Below are 21250 nucleotides of genomic sequence, written 5' to 3' on the forward strand. Positions count from 1 at the left end.
ATGTTATACTAAGTCCCACCCATCTTCCTGTCCATTTTGGATAAAAGGGTCTCTTTGGTTAATTGATCTCGCAGTGGTTTCTGAGTAAAGCGGCAGATCTCACTTGAAGCTGCGGCCAGACCAGACTTTTTGGTTGCCGCCAAACCGCATGCTGGTACCTTCTGAATGGGGTGACCCTGCAGGGATAACGACTGTAAACGGCTGTCCCAGACATGAAGGTCCCTGCCTTTTGATACTGAGAGGCGTGAGCATATTGTAGAGGAGCAGCTATGTACATCTGCAGGAGATTCCCCCCCTACATCCCTTGTCTTGGAGGCATGAGATCATGCCAATATACCATAATGAGTATTTGTAAGGAGACACCCATTGAGACAACCCTATAGAATGTGCTCTCCAAGTGACGACGACCTGCAGGAGGAGCTCCCTGAATGAATATGAGAAAGAGCTAAGCAAATGACTGATGACATCATAAGAAAGTGTGCACGATGTCTTGAGATATTGACTGAAGATAATGTATGGATCCTGAAGAAACTAATGACGAAGAAAAAGAACTGAGTGAACTCTCAAGTGTAAAAGAAGAAGATCACACATGCACAAAAGTGCTGCAGAAAATAAAAGTTCAATGAATGTATAGACGTTGAAACGCAAGGTAGATGAAGTCATCATAGAAGCTAGCTATGAGTTGTAAATAGAATGTAGACAAAGCCACCATTGTACAGAAACCGGACATTGCTATCATGAATACTGGTAAGCCAGAAACCATCAAGGGAGAGTGGAAAACTATGCCACAGCAGAATAATAAGCGCATGAGTTGCATGGTGAGGCTGCCTGGCCTGAAGTCAAAATCCAAGAAATCGAGGACAACTACCTATGCTGAAGAAGAATGAGTGTGCAGAGTATGAATCTTCTCACGTTAAGGTGCACGAAAGAACATGAAGGGTGCCAAGTTTTAATTCATTTAGATCATTTAAAGGCTGCACAATGGAGCAGATTGTGGTCTCCTGTCACGTAAGCCAAGAATGGAAATAGAGCTTGAACTTTAAGTTCCAGAAACGATAGCGAGTGCCATCCCTCCTGTGAATTCCCAAAGATGAAAATGCTCTACAAGGCCAAGTACAAAGACAATGTCATGGCAGACGGCATGGGTGATGAGAGATGCAAGGCTAAGTGGGTGGTGAGGTAGATTCATGCCCTATCTCCCTGCGCCAGGGTCTGGGTTTACGTGCTGCTAAATGAACCAAATTTTCCACACATGGCACAAGTGTGCCAACCAATTGTATTAGTCCATATAACAAAGGACTTTATAGCTTATAATACCAATGAGAAACTGTGTATCTAATGTTTCTAAAATTACATGTTTTAAGAGTTAGGCATAAATTGTCCACCCAATATCGGACAGACAGTAACAAGCTCCTATATAAGTCTATATCTAGATGTTTCTCTTAACCAATCCCGACCCTTGATAGGTTGTTCACTATTGCCACATAGTATGACGTCACGCATTTAAAGTATAAGAATTGTATTTTTTGTGGAGATCATTGTGAGACTGAGCGTACGTCTGTTGTTACCTCCCTGTTTTAGATACTTATTAATAAATCAGTAATTGCCATCATCTTGATTTGGTTAGGTTATTTGGACTCAGAATCCCATCCATTACCACATGCACGTTCCAAAGGGCCATAAACTCAATATTAAAGGTGTTGGGGTTTTCGTGTACTTTGTTAGTCCTACGACCAGACCTCCTGTGGGCCTGTTTGATTTAACTCTAATTAGTTTGTGAGGCTGCCACAAGCAGCTAACAAAGGAAAGGACATATCCATGGAGCCTTTGTTAGTTAATTAGGCTGGCCATGGCAGCAGTAAGGTTCTGCCTTCCTCCTTTTGGCTTACTGCACAAAAACCCAGACTCATTTAAAAGTGGAAAAGGTTGCTTTAATGTGACAGGCCAAAGCTTACAATTAAACACTTACCTGGCTCCATGGCCTTACAGACTAACGAAATATTTAAACAACCAATTAACTAATTACATATTTTCATTTCCCCCAACAATTAAATAATTAAATAAAGGCCTTTCCTCCCTAACTGTCCCTTGGACCCTACCATCTCCTTACCCCTTTTCCAGGCGTCCCGCTTTCTCCCTGGGGCCATGCCCCTCCAGGCGCAATACCTGTTCCCCCAGGGTGGCCCGCTTGTTCAAACAGCACCACCCCATCCTTCCCCGTGACATTCCCCCATTGTGCTTCCCTCCACCCACATCAAAAGGGGCCATGCCCCCGGCACCAGAAAAACCGTCCCTCGAGGTGTTCTTTCTGCCCCACCCCCCCCCCACCACTTTACTTTATTTACTTTCTCTTTTTTACATTCTCTTTTTTTTTTTTTTTAGAAGCCTGGGAACCCCTATGAACTTAACGCATCACCCGCCCGCCCCCTGGTGGCTCACTATCCGCACCGCAATGCCCTGCAGTCACTTAAAAGAGGAGCGGTCCCATTAAGAGGACCGATCTGCCCCCTGCGCCCGAAGGCTGTCACCGCGCACCAGTGCCCTGCAAGCCCGGAACACACAGGCTCTGATAATGACCCCCGGCCGCCCCCCTGCAACCAGTACGCCCCGGGTGGAGCGGGGCTGGCACCGGGTGCTGTGGACACTCAGGGGACCCTCTGCCACCTGCAAGATGAGGGATGTGCCGTTTCCCCACTCCCCGCGGCACCCCAGCTCCCCCACAGGCAACCAAAAACCCGGGCAGGGAAAACCGCGGCACAAACTGAAAAAACCCGCCCGACCGGATCAACGAGACACGCCAACGGCAGCTCCGGTAAGGTGGAGGTGAGGGGGGTAACTTATTTACGATACCCCAGATAATGAAGTGTTCACCAAAAACACCAACTTTTTTTTTATTTTTTTTTTATAATAATACCGCTGCAGTTATAACTCCCCACTACCTGAACTATACCTGACCACCCCCCGCCACTAACACCTGGCTAGACCCTACCTCACCGTCTCACTCGACACCCTAGGCCCAGCTACAGGGAAGGCTCGGGAACAGGCGACAGGACTTCACAATTGCCAAGTCCAACCGTCACCTGCCTCTCGAACCTTCCCTGGCCCCTTAAATACCCCGGAGAGGCGCTCTGCCCCCAAGGCCACTCGCTGGCCGTGTGCAGCGCGTTCCCCCCGGGGCCCCCTTTCTGAGATGCCTTGATTTACTCTTGGCTGTCATATTGCAATTAAATATGACAGAGGGGACGGCGCCTGCAGGTTGTGTCCACCCAGAGTACACAGGTCTATGTGTATATCATGCGGTGAGCATAGGAAAATGTGTGCGGATTAGCCCCACACATTTTCTGGTGGTCGATCTGCTATCATTCAATTTCATTTAACATTTCAAAAAACTCAGGCAGCACACACCCACCGTGCAGATGGTCGAATTCCTCCCATGGTCCAGCCCGCATCACCTGTGGTGGTGCTGCGGATCGTTTCATGTAACCCCAATAAACCGCACGCCTCTCATTTAGAGGACTCCCTGAGCCTGTGTTGTTAAGGGTGCTGCGCTGTGAGGGTTGAATTCAGAGCACAGCCCGAGGGTTTGCTTTGAGCTCAATCCTGAAGCTTCCTTCAAGAGCTACGGCTGCCCTGTATACCCCTGCCGCCTTGGGGCAAGTACAGATTAGTGTCTGTGTGTGTGGGCGGGGGGAGGGGGCGGAGGTAAGGTCTACAGGGCTTTAACCAATTCTCATTTGGTGAATGAAGATACGATGAAAGCATGTATAGGTGCACAGAGGGAGATGTCGCTCTCCCTGCCCGCCCTGTTACTTCCACAGAAGGGACCCACGCGTGGCGCCTCTCTTGCACGCACGCATGCACACAGTGGGGCGAGGCTGCCGATGGAACAGTGGCTTACCCCCGCCCATCCAGCGATCTTAAATTGGGCAAGGGTCCTGAAACCTGTAGCCCTCTTCTCTTGGGAGAGAGGGGTGATGGTCGCGGTTAGAACAGCTGCACGGACAGGGGTGTGATTACTGATGACGCGTGGCTGTGTCTCATCCTAGGAAGAAGGTTTGCAGCTCCTCTTCGCCCCTACCCCCAGTGGCTGCATGTGTAGGTCGTCTCACAGTCATTGCGGTTGCACCGAGTATCTCTTTGCTCCAGAGTGTGTGTTGTGGAGTGGCGGCATCTGTCTGCACAAGTGCACAGAGAGCCATGCAGCTATTGGCGGATCGACTTGTAAATCGATCAGTTGCAGTGCCCGACACTCCGCCTCCTACTCGCGAGGCTGCAGGTGTAGCTCGTTTGGCTGTATTTGCAGGTGTACACATCTCTCTCGCCTACGATATAACGTGGAGGGGCGGCTGCCTGCAGAGCAGCAGGGAGGTGGATGTGGCGAGACGCCACCGCCCCCCACCCATCCGCGTCCTTAAATCTCCCTCGTTAGATTCAGTGTTGTAGGACAGGTGTCCGCAGAGCTGCGCAGCGAGGGTTGTGGCGGCTGCTGCTGGAGCAGAGATGTGCATTGCTGATAGCTAGAACCTAGAGATCGTGCTGTCACTGAGCTGCAGGACCACGCCCCATATATACAATTAAGTGTGGGGTCCAGGCGTGCATTCTGTACGCCCTAAACGCTATACATCGCTCTTATTTGGCCCATGATTACGTGTAGCCGGAGCTGCAGAGCTACGCAGCCCTGCCGGCTGGGGGCTATGCAGCATCCTTCAGCACCATGGCCAGCTCCTCCCTGTATCCTCATCACTTGGGTACCGGTCTGTACCATCATTCCGAGCAGACAGGGAGATGCGCCGACGCCCCCCGCAGACGCCTCCACCTGTGTGTGGTACAGTCCCCGACTTGGTTGGCAAAAGGCGACGGAGGGCGTGTTGGAGGGATCCAAAGATAAGGCGGGGGAGGGAGGGTTGGTCCATCTGGGAGGGAAGAGGGGTTTCCTCGTTTTCGCCGAAGGTCTCAGTCACCGGCTCGTGGAGCGTGAGAGGCAGAGAAGCAGGAGAGCGCCCGTCTCAGACAGGGTCCGCGGTCGGAGATAGCCTATCCAGGAGGGGGAAGGCAGGGAAGAGGGGAATCCCACCACACCCTCAGGATTGCACCCAGCAGAGGAGAGGCTGCGGCGGCAGGAGGGGAAGGAGTGGAGGACGAGGGGGAGGAAGGCTGCCTCCCTCATCTCTGATAGGGGCCAGCGCGTCTGTCCCGGGTCCATCAGCCTCACCGAAGCACCCCGAACAACACCAGGAGGTATTTGACATGGTAGCTCTGCTAGCAGGCATTAACCATTGACCACGGTCATTAACTCCATCAGGGGTCACTAGTTCACTTTGCACACGTTCGCTGCTGCGGGTAGTGTCTAGTTCCAAATTAGGTAAACGGTAGTGGCCCATCTTTCATTCCTTGTAAATTCGGGAGCTAATGTACTGCCCGTGACCTTATTCTTAACCCTCAAAGGGAGCACAAAGCCTCTCCCGACGCTTATCGACCGGCCCTACTGCTGCTCGCCCGTGATGTGCCACCTCTAGCAGTTCCCATCCATTATTCACCGTCTCCGGTGGCCACTATTCGAAATAATCCAAATGTAGCCGCCCTTGTGCGAACTGCGCTGCCACTCTAGGCTTTTGGAGCCATTCACTGCCACCAAGTTCTCTGGCCATCATCAGCATCCACTCATCTATGACTTTCGTTTACAGCCACTAGCTTCACCTATCGACGTTTTACAGCCATTGATACAAAGCAGGTCTGTGTTACAGTCACTGGTTGCAGTTCACATAGGTAAATGCCTGACACACGTTTGGGAATGTAAGCCTCTATCTGTGCCTACAGTCAATTCACCACCTCCATTCTATCTTGTAGGTTTTCAACCTTCATCAATGGGCGTTTTTGTTAATTTACAACCACTATCTTTTTATAGTGTAATAATAGTATTAATAGTTGAACATCAAGTTAACATAGCTACAATTGGTCGTTGCATCAGCTAGTCATCCTTGGCAAACATTTACCCACTTGACAGAAATTCTGTGCCACTAGTCGCCGTTATTGCCAAATAGCTCTGGCAAGTCATATGTGTCTGAGCGGGTTGTAAAGTAGATCAGGGGGTGTGTCATTTCAGAGAGAAACTCATGTTCCCTTTCTCCTAGAACCAAGGCGCCATTAACAACGAAAAAGAAGACCCAAGAACCGCGGCACAATGAATTACCTCCGCCGCAGGCTTTCGGACAGTAACTTCATGGCCAACCTACCCAACGGGTATATGACGGATCTACAGAGGCCTGATCCCCCTGCTCCACCTCCTCCAGGTCCTGTGTTGCTCTCCTCTCCCTCCTCAGTGCCTCCACCAGCCCTATCCCCAGAGCCGACCCAACGCTCAGCCTCAAGTTCAGGTGGAGGCTTCTTCTCTTCCCTTTCCAATGCGGTGAAGCAGACTACGGCTGCCTTGAGTGAGCAGGTCACCTCAGCGGGGAGCATCGGGTCCGGGCCCAGTCGCAGCAGCAAGATCCTGCTAATCATCGATGAGCCCCACACCGATTGGTGAGTACAAGTGAGATCTTCTCTACTGCATGTCTATCTAGCAATCCACCACCACAAGACACTTATTCATTTACCCATCTCACATTGGGTTGAATACTCAAACCATTTCCTAAGCCCTTAGGATATCAACCACCCTCCATTTTTGGGGACAATACCCACACAGCGCTCTTGTAATAGGGAGCAGACATAAATCCATTCACCAGACCTAGGGCTGATGACTCCTAGCAAAGAAACACCTTTCTCAACCAGGGCTAATGTACAATTTTCAATCAATGGTCTCTTGAGTTGAGGACACCAACAAGCAATGGCTTCCTGAAACCATGGGAATGATGGCCACCCACCACCTATACGACAAGAGTAAAACAATATATTCCCTCCCCTGTAATAGAAGCCCAACACTACTCCAAATTAAGATCAAAATCTACACGGCCGGGTGGATTGAATGATCTATCACGGTCGCTGTCGTGTAAAATGGATCCATTTTCTACAGATATGCAGTTTCCTTCTCCGGAGCTAAAGCATGACAATCTCACACCCTCAATCATATAACAAGGAACATCACCACAGGTTCGACAAGACGGCACGCCTATGCTTGCCTCACCGGCTGGACCTACCCATGCAATGATCATGAAGGTAGCCATCTGTAGCCACCACCTTCCCAGTGCATATGAGCAGGGCTGCCCTGTATGGCATGTGACACAAATAACCGAAAGAGGTGCATGGGAGGAAATGCAGCAAAGATCCATTCATCCCTCCTAGCACTGAAAGCACCCACCTATCACTTATCGATCGCTGTATGGAGTAAGGTACAGCCACGGATCTACTACACCAAGTTACTAATGATGCAACACCCATATTGAAAGGGTTCAACCATAAGACTTTCCTCCATTTAATCCACCAACCATCCATTAAACCATCTTGTTTCAGGCTAGGCACATGGAACACCCACCCTAGGATCGAACCATCAATCAAACCATCACCTCAATGACTGACAGCAAGGATGTACGACCCATCCCCCTTCTCTTTTCTAGGCATCAGCAGTTCAGCCCTTCATTCCTTCAACCCATTTGACTACTCACCTGTTACTGATACTGCACAACAATTCCTGCTGCCCACAGTGGTTCATGAATTCTTGTATTAATTCACTTATTCATTTGTTAATTTACTTACTCCTTCACTTATCTTTCCCGAGTTCTAAGGCACTAAAATGAGATTCCCTTTCTGTTCATCCATCGACTTCCTTGCCGTGTCGATCACACACAGTGGCATTGCAGTACACCAACCATTCAGCCATTCATGGATGCCTAGCCATGCAGCTATCCTTCCATCCACCCCGAGCTTCATCACCAATCCACCCATCACACCTCCCTTTCCCCGTACTAGAGGTGTGCCAGTTTCGCCACCGCGCAGCCTTCCTCACATCCACCCCGAGCTTCATTACCAATACACCCTTCACACCTCCCGTTCCCTGTACTAGAGGTGTGCCAGTTTCGCCACCGCGCAGCCTTCCTCACATCCACCCCGAGCTTCATTACCAATACACCCTTCACACCTCCCTTTCCCCGTACTAGAGGTGTGCCAGTTTCGCCACCGCGCAGCCATCCTCACATCCACCCCGAGCTTCATTACCAATACACCCTTCACACCTCCCTTTCCCCGTACTAGAGGTGTGCCAGTTTCGCCACCGCGCAGCCATCCTCACATCCACCCCGAGCTTCATTACCAATACACCCTTCACACCTCCCTTTCCCCGTACTACAGGTTTGCCAGTTTCGCCACCGTGCAGCCATCCTCACATCCACCCCGAGCTTCATTACCAATACACCCTTCACACCTCCCTTTCCCTGTACTAGAGGTGTGCCTGTACCTCCACCACGCAGTCATCCATCTATTTCCTCACAGCGTACAAGAGGCCGGCCTTCTGGGCATCCTTCCCTTATCTTTCCTTAGGTTTAGAATTCCAGTTGACTGCTCCACTAATAATTTAACACCTTCACCGCATCTTACAACTTCGGCAGCCTTGTTTCATATGTCAGGGATGCAACAAACAGTCCTTCCATTTACCAAAACTGCATGCTCCCCCCTCCCAGGGCTAATATACGGTCTCATGATACACTATATCATCTTTCATCCTTTTAACCTTCCCACTGATTCCCATCATCTCTTCATTTCTTTTGGATGCAGCAATAATTGCATTCACACATGTTTTGCCCCTTCACCCCCGCACAAGCCATCTCCTCTCTCATGCATCCGGGGGTATCAACCATTCCTAGTCCATTCATTACGTGCGGATACATCCGACCAGCAAGCAGCATCCAGATGCCACGTGCGGAAGTTGGGGGGAAGAAAATCAGGATTTCAAAAAGCCCAACCCCAGAAACACCCGCCCCCAGTTAAGATGTATAATGTACGGATGTCTTTTCATACATCTTTGAATTCACTCTCCCCACATGTTCCTTCCACTCAGAAACCTCAGCAATGCCCCCCTACGCATACTTTAGAACTATACATCCTTCTGTGGCATTGTTTGGCCATCTGTGTGTCTGTCTGCCCAAATGTCCGCCCATTCAACTTCCTGTCCATGCATCCATAAATCCAACTATTCATCTTACCTTGCTCCCTTCCCTCAAAGCTTATCCACTTTAGCACCTGTGTATGGTACCGCGTTTCTTCTCCCATCCTTTGACACGCCTACTCACTTGAATATGTTCCCCAGCAGCCATGGCCATCTTCAGCTTTGTCTAGGACCCAAAGATTCTTCACTCCATCTTTGCCTCCACCGAATATTTATTTACCTACAAATTCATCTAACAAGCTCAGTTATCCATAAAGTCATTGAGCCTTTCACCCTTTCCTGTAACCAGCCATCCACTTATTTACATACTCCCTACACACCGATCACACTCAGATGTTTTTACTTGTAGGGAGAACCAACGGTCTTTGTATCTTTCCACCTAACTGGCATTTTAAAGTAGCATCGACCTGTGCAGCTTTTCAGCCCGCCGCCTGAGGTATCTTTGCCTCAATGCAGAATCCTATCAGCTCCAATTTCTTTTAAATGTCACACAATGACCCCAAAGTTCCTCACTGCTGCAATGACATGATTACTTGTATCGCTTAAGAGACCCATAATGACAAGAGCGAAAAAGAACAAGAAGCGACAGTAAGACACTGTCAGTGTTAATTCTGAAACATAGTGCCAACATGACCACGGCTCCAAGGAAAGCCAAGCAGTAGGAAATGGGAAAATCAGTCAACAGCGAAGCCAAGCAGCAATATCACTGAAGCCATGTGACACTAAAGTCAGTTTCAGTCCAGCTGATGAATAGTCCAAAGCCAGTTGATCCAAATCTCTGGAAAGGAGAGCGGGTAGCAGGGGAGGCCTTCGCTCAATGTGCAGCAAGACGTGACCTATCGTCGCCAGCTGTACAAACCCACCGGGGCCCATCAAAACAAAGATGGCCACCAAAGCCCTCCTGGCGCCCCTCCTACCAATGGGCTCTATTGGCCAAGAGAAACGCAAACTCACCTGCATTGATCTCCTTGGTCAAAGAGTCAGCCTTGATCCCTTCCCTTCACTCCTATGAAAGAGTAATCCACCTTTATATGATCAGCGAGGGTAGTGTGAGATAGGGGCAGCCCGGTACTATTTAATATTTATATATTCCTCTCTCAGCCCTCTGCCACCCATGTCCTCGCAACCATTTAGATATAGGTGCCCGTGGTTCTGCATAAGCTTCAGAAGTGCCAATTTCCTTCTGGTGCCAGAGGCCCAAAGTGCTTCCTCCTCCAGCACTCCCAGCAGGTCAGTGACCACTGCTCTCCTCCCTGTAGCTCTCCAGCAGTGCTTTCTGTGAGACATCTGCCTCGTCAACATCACTGCCTGTGCCGCAGCATCCCCATGCCACAGCCCTGAATTGGGTCGTTACTATCCCCCATGTTGTTGCCAGTAATGCAGCCAGCTGGGTGCACCAGGAGTCCTGGGGGCACATCCATGACCAGTGCATAACCAGCATCACCGAGCTCTGGCCTGGAAAGCAGCAGCGAGCGGGGGTCATTGAACGCTGGAGCGGCACGCTCTGCCGCCATGGCTTCCCTGCCGCAGCATCCACAGCATCATGTGCGACTTGTACCCACAGGCAGACCAGCCCGTCCGATCCCTTCCTCCAAGGGATGACAATCTTCTAGTTTAAGGCATTAGCAACTTTTATAGCCTTCCAGTTTACCAACTATTACATAATTATATAGGGATAGACAGATCCACGGTTTAACCTAAAGCATGTTTACCTGTTGCTGAACAATAACCTTTACATCCTGCAATATAATCACCTCTTATCAAATGTTCTACCTATTAACATCCATCCACTAGTGTCAAACACTATTACCCCCCTGCAGCGACAGACACCCGTTGATGTCTTCATCTGGTCACCATTCTTCCTACTGATCCAGTCTGTCAACAATCTCAGACTTCATTGACTAAGTTTAGGCCCTAACAGCTAGTTCATTCTCCCATACATTTGTGCATCCTTCTGTCTGTTGACCCATCCCTCGACTGATCTACACACCACACATCAGTCCATCCATGTATCCACCCATTCATCATCCATCCATCGTTCGTTCGTTCGTTCGTTCGTTCGTTCGTTCGTTCATTCGTCCATCCATCCGTCCACACACCCATCCATTCATTCCACCCACCCATCCACACATCCATCCATCCATTCAGTTCCATTCCATCTACCCGCATACACATCCATAACCCACCCATTCATCCAACCACCCGGACATCCATTTGTCCACCCATCAACCAATCCATCCATTCTCTTCCATTCCATTCATCCATCCATCTATCCACATATCCATGTATTCCATTCACCCACCCACTCACCCATCCACACATCCAGCCATCCATCCATCCATACACCCAGTCATCCATTCCGTTTCATTCCATCCATCCATCCATCCATCCATCCATCCATCCATCCATCCATCCATCCATCTATCCACACATCCATGTATTCCACTCACCCACCCACCCATCCACACATCCAGCCATCCATTCCATACCTGCATCCATCCATCCACACATCCATTTATTCCATTCACCCACCCACCCATCCACACATCCAGCCATCCATTCCATCCATGCATCCATCCATCTATCCACATATCCATGTATTCCATTCACCCATCCATTCATTCACACATCCAGCCATCCATACTTCCGTGCATCCATCCATCCACACATCAATGTATTCCATTCATCCACCCACTCACCCATACACACATCCAACCATCCATTTCATCCATTCCATCCATCCATCCACACACCCACTCATCCATTCCGTTTCATTCCATTCCATCCATCCATCCATCTATCGACACATCCATGTATTCCACTCACCCATCCACACATCCAGCCATCAATTCCATATCTGCATCCATCCATCCACACATCCATGTATTCCATTCATAAACCCACCCACCCGTCCACACATCCAGCCATCAATTCCATCCATGAATCCGTGCATCCATCCATCCAGACATCAATGTATTCCATTCAGCCACCCAGCCACCCACCCACCCACCCATCCACACATCCAGCCATCCATTCCATCCATCCATACACCCACTCATCCATTCCGTTTAATTCCATCCATCCACCCATCTATCCACACATCCATTTATTCCACTCTCCCACCCACCCATCCACACATCCAGCCATCCATTCCATCCCTGCATCCATCCATCAACACATCCATTTATTCCATTCACCCAGCTATTCACACATCCATCCACCCATTCCTTCCATCCGTCAATCCGTCCGTCCATCTATCCATCCATCCACAAATCCATTTATTCCATTCACCTACCCATCCACACATCCGGCCATCCATTCCATCCATCCATCCACGCACCCACTCATCCATTCCGTTCCACTCCATCGATCTATCCATCTAGCCCATGTATTCTTTGGTTAATTTGCCAAATAACCTCTGCTACCATTCCTCACGTGCAGGACCCAACATTGCACCCATTAAACTAAAGTGTTTGTTCTTGATTAAGTAGTTGATCAGCCATGCATGCATACGGTTTTACACATGTCACTTTTCTATGAACACGATAAACTAAAAGCACTTGTCTTTCATATTCACATGTTCAACAACTGGCTCAGGATTTGCCTGCTCATTGAGCAGACCAGACCAGGCCGTTATTCATCAGTCCAAATTCACCCACCTAAGAAATCCAACGCAATCCCATACGGGTAGCCATTTGCCTTACACGTGTCTGTGCACTCATGTACTGACCACAGCATGTAACCCCCTCATAGCGACCCTATTTGCTGTTTATAATCCACGTCACCCCAACCACTCTCCAATCCGTCTAATCGCGTATGCCTAACCAAGCTTCAAATACTCACCACCAAAGGATGTGTCTAAAAACCTTCACCCCCTTTAGCTTCAGTACTCACCCCAGCCTTCCAATCCAGTACTCCCACAGCCACACATGCTTTGCGGCAGCACCCACTCACAGATATGACGGCACACTGAGCTGTGCAATCCACATACTTGCAATTAGCACCTAACCTGATGTTTACGCTGTACGCCCAAACTGACGTCACGTCAAAGCATTCAGCCATACAGTATACGCTCACCCACCTGGCAACTAGCCACTCACTAATCTGACCTCCGTTCTGATAACCCTCCCACAAGCCACACGTGCGCATGCCTAAGTATTCAGTGCCCCTGGCAGATATCAAACTAAGCCATCCCAAAGTGCAACCTTCTACCAATACACCAGGCAAATCTCAAACCTCAAACTCAACCATATGTTACACCATTTGCCATCACAACCACACAACAGCCAAGCAACCCAACCACGGATCTTACCACCGCATACATGATAAGATAGCAAACCAATGAACTCACCTTTGTAGTCACTAACACACTCGGGCATATAAGCAACTCCTCTGTGCTGCCAGACAACTTACCACAACATCGCACACCAGTCACCCCATCTAGCCAATCAGCTCTCTCATCAGTCACCCACAAGCACCTGTCTGGCAGATCTCGAGCTAAACATCTACCATAGAGGTGGCACCTACCATCCGCCCCCTTCCAGATGTCCATCTGGCAAACCAGGGTCTGCTAGAGCCTCATCGGGTAGGCCTGTTGCAATATTTAATACGCCTTGAATTGAAATGACATGTATCCTTCAATTGTAACTACATTGTAAATAAATAAATTAATAATGACACTTTGATGCAAATAAATGGTATTACTGTACACAATGAGCCATCGTCTTATGCGCCAAGCTCTCAGCCCTTGTCTTGGGCCAGGTGTCCATTCCAGTAATCACCAATCTATGCCAGTTAAGTCCTCAAGAGGGCTCACTAGCCACCACCCCAGTACGCTACCCCTCAACCAATGACAAAAGCATCACTCATTCCAGTAGTATGTCACGAGTGTCATTAGCAAGACCGCCAATCAGCCCCCGACAGTAGCCACCAGCCCAATCCACCAGATGCAAACCCCACAGCATTAGCCACAATCCCGTGCCACTAATTATTGGCCCATGCCACTATTCATCTCCTCATTTGACTCGACATCTGCCTTTTCTTTAATGCAAAGACCTTGTGACTACAATGTTCTCTTAAAAGTGTTATTTAATATGTTCACAACCCAAATCACCATCAGTCAAGTGCCAGCAAACTCCCACTTGACCTATCACCGTCTCCCTCTTGACCTATCACCGTCTCCCTCATGCAAGATTCTATCGTGCATGGATGGCCTCACCCTGACTTGTGGCTCAGGAAAGACTGCATCCTATGTGGCTCAATCGCCTACATGATCCACTTGCACCCTATGGTCAACGGAAGCCCCCGTGAGTCGCCTATGCAGATGGGCGAGGCAGGCCCGCTGCAACATGACCCTCTTCCATTGTACAAGCCTGGTTGAGGTCCTTGCAGGACTTATTAATATGTAACGAGGCGGCTTCCCGAAATTGGAACAAAAAAAAGTCTATTTATTCCCGGTGTGCTGCCATGACAGCTGGTCTGCGCCGCGCCGTGTGTTAACCCTATTAGAGTTTCACCGTAACAGAAAAGGGCGCTTCACACCGGCACGTCAACGCATTTGATGTATTGAGAGCTGGTGTCGCCTATAGTAAGGGCTAACCATTAATGTGGATCATTTTTCATTTACCCATAACCCCACCGGCCTCTCTGATGTATTGATTCATTGAGAGCTTCTGTCACCTAGAGACTAGCCATTCATGCGCATAGCGCGCGCTTATACACATACCAACACGAAATCTCTGCTGGTGATTGAACAAATATCCAGAAATGCGATGGATATCTCTGGTTCTGCATACTGGGCTCCCTTAAAAGCATACATGTCTTGTCTGATACTCTCTGTTTTAATTTTAATCATTTTGCCTGAAACCTGATGCCTCTTAGCCAATCAGTAACCTGCGCTTAGCACCGGAAGAGTCCATTATTTGTGAGCAAGGGGGTGGAATCTGCATGGTCACAATCCATAGGCTTATCATTGTCTAAAGGTTGGGATTTGGACTAAAAGCAGCCATTCGTACTCAGAATTCAAGCTCTGGTCACTGCCTTTGGGTTGTTCGCTATAGCGCCCTCACTTTGTGTAGGGTTTGTTCAACCAGCAGCTGAGCAGCATGCGTCTAGAGGTTGACTGTGGACACATGAAGATCAAGGAGAATTATTTTTTTTGTCTAAAAAGTTTGAGTCGTGTTCTCCCTGTTCGTCTTTAAAAACTAAAAGGTCTAAATAGGCCTCGTTATTTGAACCGTCTTTAATGAACATATGGGAGTTAGTCAGTCGCCATCTAATTACTACCATGTTACGTTGGTCCAATGTCGCCGGATCCGTATATTTCAGTGGCCGAGCTGATGCGTCACATTAAGTGAGCCAATAGATGTCGGCAGTTCCTAGAAATTTGTCACTACTTCTGCCCTCCTTTCTATCTACTGACTTGAACTCTCCCAAGCAGAGGCCACGCCCACATCCGCTCTCCACGTGTATGATGTCCTTGTGTGATGCAAGGTCATTTCTGTGTTATACCTTGAAATTTAGTCTACATTTTTCACAATTTCGGGGCTTTCTAGTACATTTTTCTCTACCAATAATATATTTTCGTAACCGGTCCCCTCCACCGCACCACACTTGCTTCACAGGGAAGAACCATGCATGAGGGAGAGTGGGGCGAGAGTGTGTGTATGGTCGCAGGAAGGGGCTGTGGTGGCAGTGGCGTGTCCAGGGAGTGGCCTAAGGGTGACACGTGCTACCCCTGGAATCTGATTGACCATCCAGGTGCCACCCCATTATCCTAAACTATGATCATTATGTGTGTCTGCACTCATACCTCATGCCACCCCTGCAGAAGTCAGTGCCCCACTTGGGCCAACACAGTCCAAAGAGTCTGGACATGCCACTGTGTGGTGGGAAGTTGGTGGATGTGCGGGCTGGGGTGATTGCCAGGGAGCGGGGTGGGAAGTCAGGTGCATTGAGACCGGGGTTGCCGTGTGAGGGCCCTGCTACAAATGAAAAAGCACCTTTGCCCGACCTGTGATTAACAACCCAACGCTCGGCAAGGCACAAAGTGTCGCCACCCAAATTTTAATCAATGACAACCAGGTAGCCTCATGCAATTTTGAACATCCTTGCAGGACCTTTTCTACAACAAGGAAACTCATTGACAAGTGTTGCTCTTTTAGCACCAAAATATCAAATCTGGCCCCAATGCATGGAGGGAACATACATTCCATTTTGCCTGGAGTGGCATACATTCTTCTAGTAGCCTTGCAGAGACCACGAGCAGCTTCTAACCATACATTAAATGAGGACACTCCCCTGCCCCTTCTCTACCCACACTAGGCAGAGGAGCCACTGACGCTACAGAGTATGGAGCTGCGTCACTGTGACGAATCGACTTCTGGGGTACCAGTGTTCCAGGGGTGAATTCCGGTTTTCTAAACCATCAATCAGCCCCACACCTCTAATACACCTGAAGGGATCCGAACAGTTTGGAGTAACCAGTACATTATAAACATCCTTGTTCAATTTTGGTAATGTGGATGGAACGGCAGGCTTATCTCTGAAAGGTCATGTATTTGTGGTTACTTGAAACACAGCGAAAATACAATTATTACCCAATGATAAAAGAGACTGTCCAGTGAAGGTTGTATCAAAAATATCTGCTTTATTGATATCACAACAAATAGTTCTAGCAACACTACGAAATACAACTCACCCTGTAAAGGAATGCAGTGCATAGTTTCAAAGAAGGAGAAGGGATGAACTCTGGATACTGACAGAAGAGTAGTTAGTTTGGTTAATAATCACAACAGTTAAAGGCAAATGTAATGTAATTTTATATATGCTTAAGAGCGCCCAGTTACCTCAGGGTTAGGCTGCGCTATGTAAATTCAAGAAACAAACAGTGTACGGTTGCTTGCCTCTAGAACAAAAGGAGCAATGGGTTTTTGTATGTCTCTAGGAGCCTTCCGGAAAGGACCAGGGGGACAGAACTACAATGTAGCATGTGCTGTAGGTGTTCTTGGTGCTCAACAGGGTCGATTTGGCTTCAGATCCCTTTGCAAGCTGCGGTATCAGGCGGCAAGACAGTTCGGTGAGCGAAGCTGAACGAACGGCTGCAGGCCGGCCTACACTGCGGATCGAGGTCAGGAATCATTGTCTCTGTGCTGATCGTCAGTTATGAAGCACTGGTGGAGATGTCTTGGATGTCTTAACGGTCAGCTTTGCTGTCGGTTGCAGATTGAGGTACTCGACTTGCTCGAAAATGTCCTTTAGGTGGACGGCATTCGGTGCTTGTCGAGGCACTTCTCCCGGCTTCTTCAATGGAAAATGTAAGGCAGACTGTACCTTCATGCACACTCTAAAGCTGCAATAGCTGTGCATCAACAGTAAGTCTAACATAACACTTATTTTTGGTTTACCCTTGATGTCAGTTAATGTAAACATGATAAGAGTTATTTCCTGGCTAGACTGGCCTACATTGACTGTAGGTCAGCCTGGCCACGTAACTAGACTTATCATTTAATGCCAAGTAAAAAATGCCATATCAGATTAAGAACATAGATGAAGATTGGGACTACTAGTGCCGCTCTGCATAAACTTTCTTAATGTGGAATGGCCTTTTTCTCTTAGCATCAAGGGAAAAGCAAACATACATGTTATTACATGGCTAGACTGATCTACATTTGTAATGACAGTCTGCATTTAGTTTCTTAATGTAGGATGACATTTTTTACTTGCCATCAATGGTAAAGAAACCATGATACGTGTTATTGCGTGGCTAGCTTGAGCTTCTCCTATGGTACCAGTGTGCATTTAGTTTCTTACTGGGGCATGTCATTTGTTCCTTTTTACTTGATATCAAGGGTAAAGCAAACATGATGGGTGTTATTATGTGGATATACTTCCACATTGGTGGCTCCAGTCTAACCATATATTCTTTGTGTGTAACAGCATTGTTGTACTTTGCATCAAGGGTAAAAGCAAACAGAAGTGTGATTACTTAGCACACTGACCTATCTTGGTATAGCCAGTATGGATATACTTTCTTTCTGTGGCACAGCATTCTTTCACTGGCTCTGAGTCTTTATATGCTAATACTGGCACCTATATTGGTGAAGCATGCATAGACATGTATAGGCATTGCCAGCATTAACATATTTTATATACTGGCGTTATGGGCAAAGGCATAATGAAAATGTGTTGGAAAATTGACCTGTGCACTGTAGGTAAATTGCATCTACTGCTTTTTTTTCATGTGCTACTATACACAATTGATTGTTGAGTGGCTTCCTACACCTTTTTCACAGAAAGTGCTGTAAAATGCATCATTTTAACCCATTATTTTAAACATTTTCTCTGGGGAGAAACCCCCCGCTATCCCAAAACCACCCTAGTTTGGTTTTTGGCTCCCTCAATGCACTAGGTCACTCCTGCATATCAGGGATACATATTTGCACCCCTCCATTAAAAAAAAAATCTCCAGCCACCACCGAGGGCTGTACCGTTCCTTGTGCAGTTCTGAAACTGCCTACAAACAGGCAATCTGCTTGGGAGCAATCACTGAGATGTTACCAATGGGATTGCATGAAAAGATTGTATCTAAAATGCAAAATGCACGTTTACAGCGCATTCAGCATAGTAGATAAGATCTAATCCCATAACAATGAACAGGGGTGTAGGGGTTGCAGGGGTGTCCCCTGCACCTCCAGTTCGGTATTATGGGCTGCAGGGATTGCAGGGATGTCCCCTGCATACATTATAGGCAGTGCGGGCGGCAAACGGATAAAATCCCAAAAGACCGAATTACAAAATGCGGACTAGTGGGCTCTGTGATTTTGTAATTCGAACTTTTGGGATACGATATTACAACGTACATTCGTTACCAATAACCAGGCGTTACTGCAGCATTTCACTGAGCACAGGCAGCGTGCAGAACAGGGACACAGGTCACCTTGTCCTCCCTGCCACTGAAAAACACACACTTATCATTAGCTCAGTTCAGCCCTCGAGAATCACCGCTCTTAACCAGGATTTTGTCCATCTTGTTCAATCTGGCAAAGGGCACTGGCCCCTCCAGTGCTGTGCACATACCAATGTGCCATATGATGTCCTCAACCCTGCCTCCCGAGCATAATCCAGTTCATGAGCCTTCCCATCTGATGGTTCTCGAGGATGTTTTCTCCGGCTTTAGGTGCAGGGGTTCCTGCGGTCCTCAGCAGCTGCACTTAGAAGACAGAGGCATAGGGCTGCAGAGCTGCAAAAGCCACTTCGCTTCACCGTGCCAGACCCCGGCCATGGTGCAGGAGCCATCACAATGCAAACATAACCATTTTCATTGTCAAGATATTGCTTCAAGACAATCAGAAAGAGGGTGAAAAAGCTCATTGAGTTCAGCGCCCGCTGCAGACACCTTTCTGTAATTTGCAGGTCACAGGTTTGAATCCTGGCAGAGCTCTTTGAAGGTTGATAAAAATGATTGCTAATGAGTATTGTGAGAATAGCACATATTCAAGATCCAATAGGACGTTTCGGTCTAGTGTGCTCTATATAAATGGTTTATTTATTTGTATAACTAGTGTACAGGCCAGTGTACACGGGCCAAAGTGCAGGTTTTCATTGACACAGTAGGACCACTATATAGCCTAAGCCAACAGCTCCCTCTAGCGGTGACAGCAGGCGAAGCTATGACTGCATCAGACATACATACAGGGACAAACATATATCTGGCCTTTTATTATATTGTTAGATTAGATGAGTTTTACCCACCGCACACAAAAGGCTATTAGAGATGCTAATTTACAGATGCTTCAATTTTTTTCACCAGTGTCTCCCCTATATTTCTTTGTCCTCAATTACTATCTCTTGTGCGTATGTATGTACTGGGTTGTATAAAGTGTGAATTGAGATGCAAAGCAATGGAGCGTTGTACAAGGGAGTACAGGCTACAATATTATGATCATATTGAAGGATAGACTATTTAGGGTACACATGGAAGGACATGGAGAGAGTGGAGGCAGAGGGTTACATGGAGTGAGCGGAGGCAGAGGGTTACATGGAGAGAGAGTGGTGGCCGAGGGTTACATGGAGAGAGCGGAGGCAGAGGGTTACATGGAGAAAGTGGAGGCAGAGGGTTACATGGAGTGAGCGAAGGCAGAGGGTTACATTTAGAGAGAGGAGACAGAGGGTTACATGGAGAAAGTGGAGGCAGAGGGTTTCATGGTGAGAGTGGAGGCAGAGGGGTACATGGAGAGAGCTGAGGCATAGTGTTACATGGAGAGCAAAGAGGCTAAGGGTTACATGGAGAGAGCGGAGGCAGATGTTAACAGGTTAGGGAGTGGAACGGAGTTACATGGAGAGTGCAGAGGCTGAGGGTTACATGGTGAGAGCGGAACTGAGGCTTAAATGGAGAGAGCGGAGTCAGGGGGTTACATGGAGAGAGCAGAGGCAGAGCGTTACATGGAGACAGCGTAGGCAGAGGGTTACATGGAGAGAGCAAAGGCAGAGGGTTACATGGAGAGAGCAGAGGCAGAGGGTTACATGGAGAGAGCATAGGCAGGGAGTTACATGGAGAGAGCAGAGGGTTACATGGAGAGAGCAGAGGCAGGGGGTTACATGGAGAGAGCAGAGGGTTACATGGAGAGAGCGGAGGCAGAGGGTTACATGGAGAGAGGGGATGCTGAGGGTTACAAGGAGAGAGCAGATGCTGAGGGTTACATGAGAGAGCAGAGACAGGGGGTTACATGGAGAGAGTCGAGGCAGAGGGTTACATGGAGGGAGCGGAGGCAGAGGCTTACATGTAGAGAGCAAAGTCAGGGGGGTACATAGGGGAGCAGAGTCAGAGGGTTACATGGATAGCACACTGGCAGAGGGTTACATGGAGAGAGCGGAGGTAGAGGCTTACATTGAGAGAGCAGAGTCAGGGGGTTACATGGGAGAGCAGGGGCCGAGGGTTACATGGAGAGCGCAGAAGCAGAGGGTTACATGGAGAGAGCGGAGGCAGGAGGTTACATGGAGAAAGCGGAGGCAGAGGGTTACTTGGAGAGCCTGGAGGCAGGGGGTTACATGGAGAGAGCGGAGGCAGGGGGTTACATGGAGAGAGCGGAGGCAGAGGGTTACATGGAGAGAGCGGAGGCAGAGGGTTACTTTGAGAGCGCAGAGGCAGAGGGT

At 48.4% G+C, this 21250-nt stretch overlaps 1 protein-coding gene across 2 annotated transcripts in view; it reads left to right on the forward strand.

The window, feature by feature from the left end:
- The first annotated feature begins 4889 nt into the window (after positions 1-4889).
- Positions 4890-21250, forward strand: part of SYN1 (synapsin I) — a 731549-nt gene continuing 715188 nt past the window's right edge. The window contains exons 1-2 of one of the 2 annotated variants that reach the window (XM_069647426.1): positions 4890-5238; positions 6132-6522. In XM_069647426.1, the coding sequence (XP_069503527.1) occupies positions 6182-6522 (341 nt within the window). In that variant the 5' untranslated portion in view covers positions 4890-5238; positions 6132-6181. The remainder of the gene's footprint in view (positions 5239-6131; positions 6523-21250) is intronic. The other variant, XM_069647427.1, reaches the window with a different exon arrangement.

This window comes from Ambystoma mexicanum, chromosome 2q, assembly GCF_040938575.1.
Source record: "Ambystoma mexicanum isolate Mex_15411 chromosome 2q, UKY_AmexF1_1, whole genome shotgun sequence".
Lineage (NCBI taxonomy): Eukaryota > Metazoa > Chordata > Amphibia > Caudata > Ambystomatidae > Ambystoma > Ambystoma mexicanum.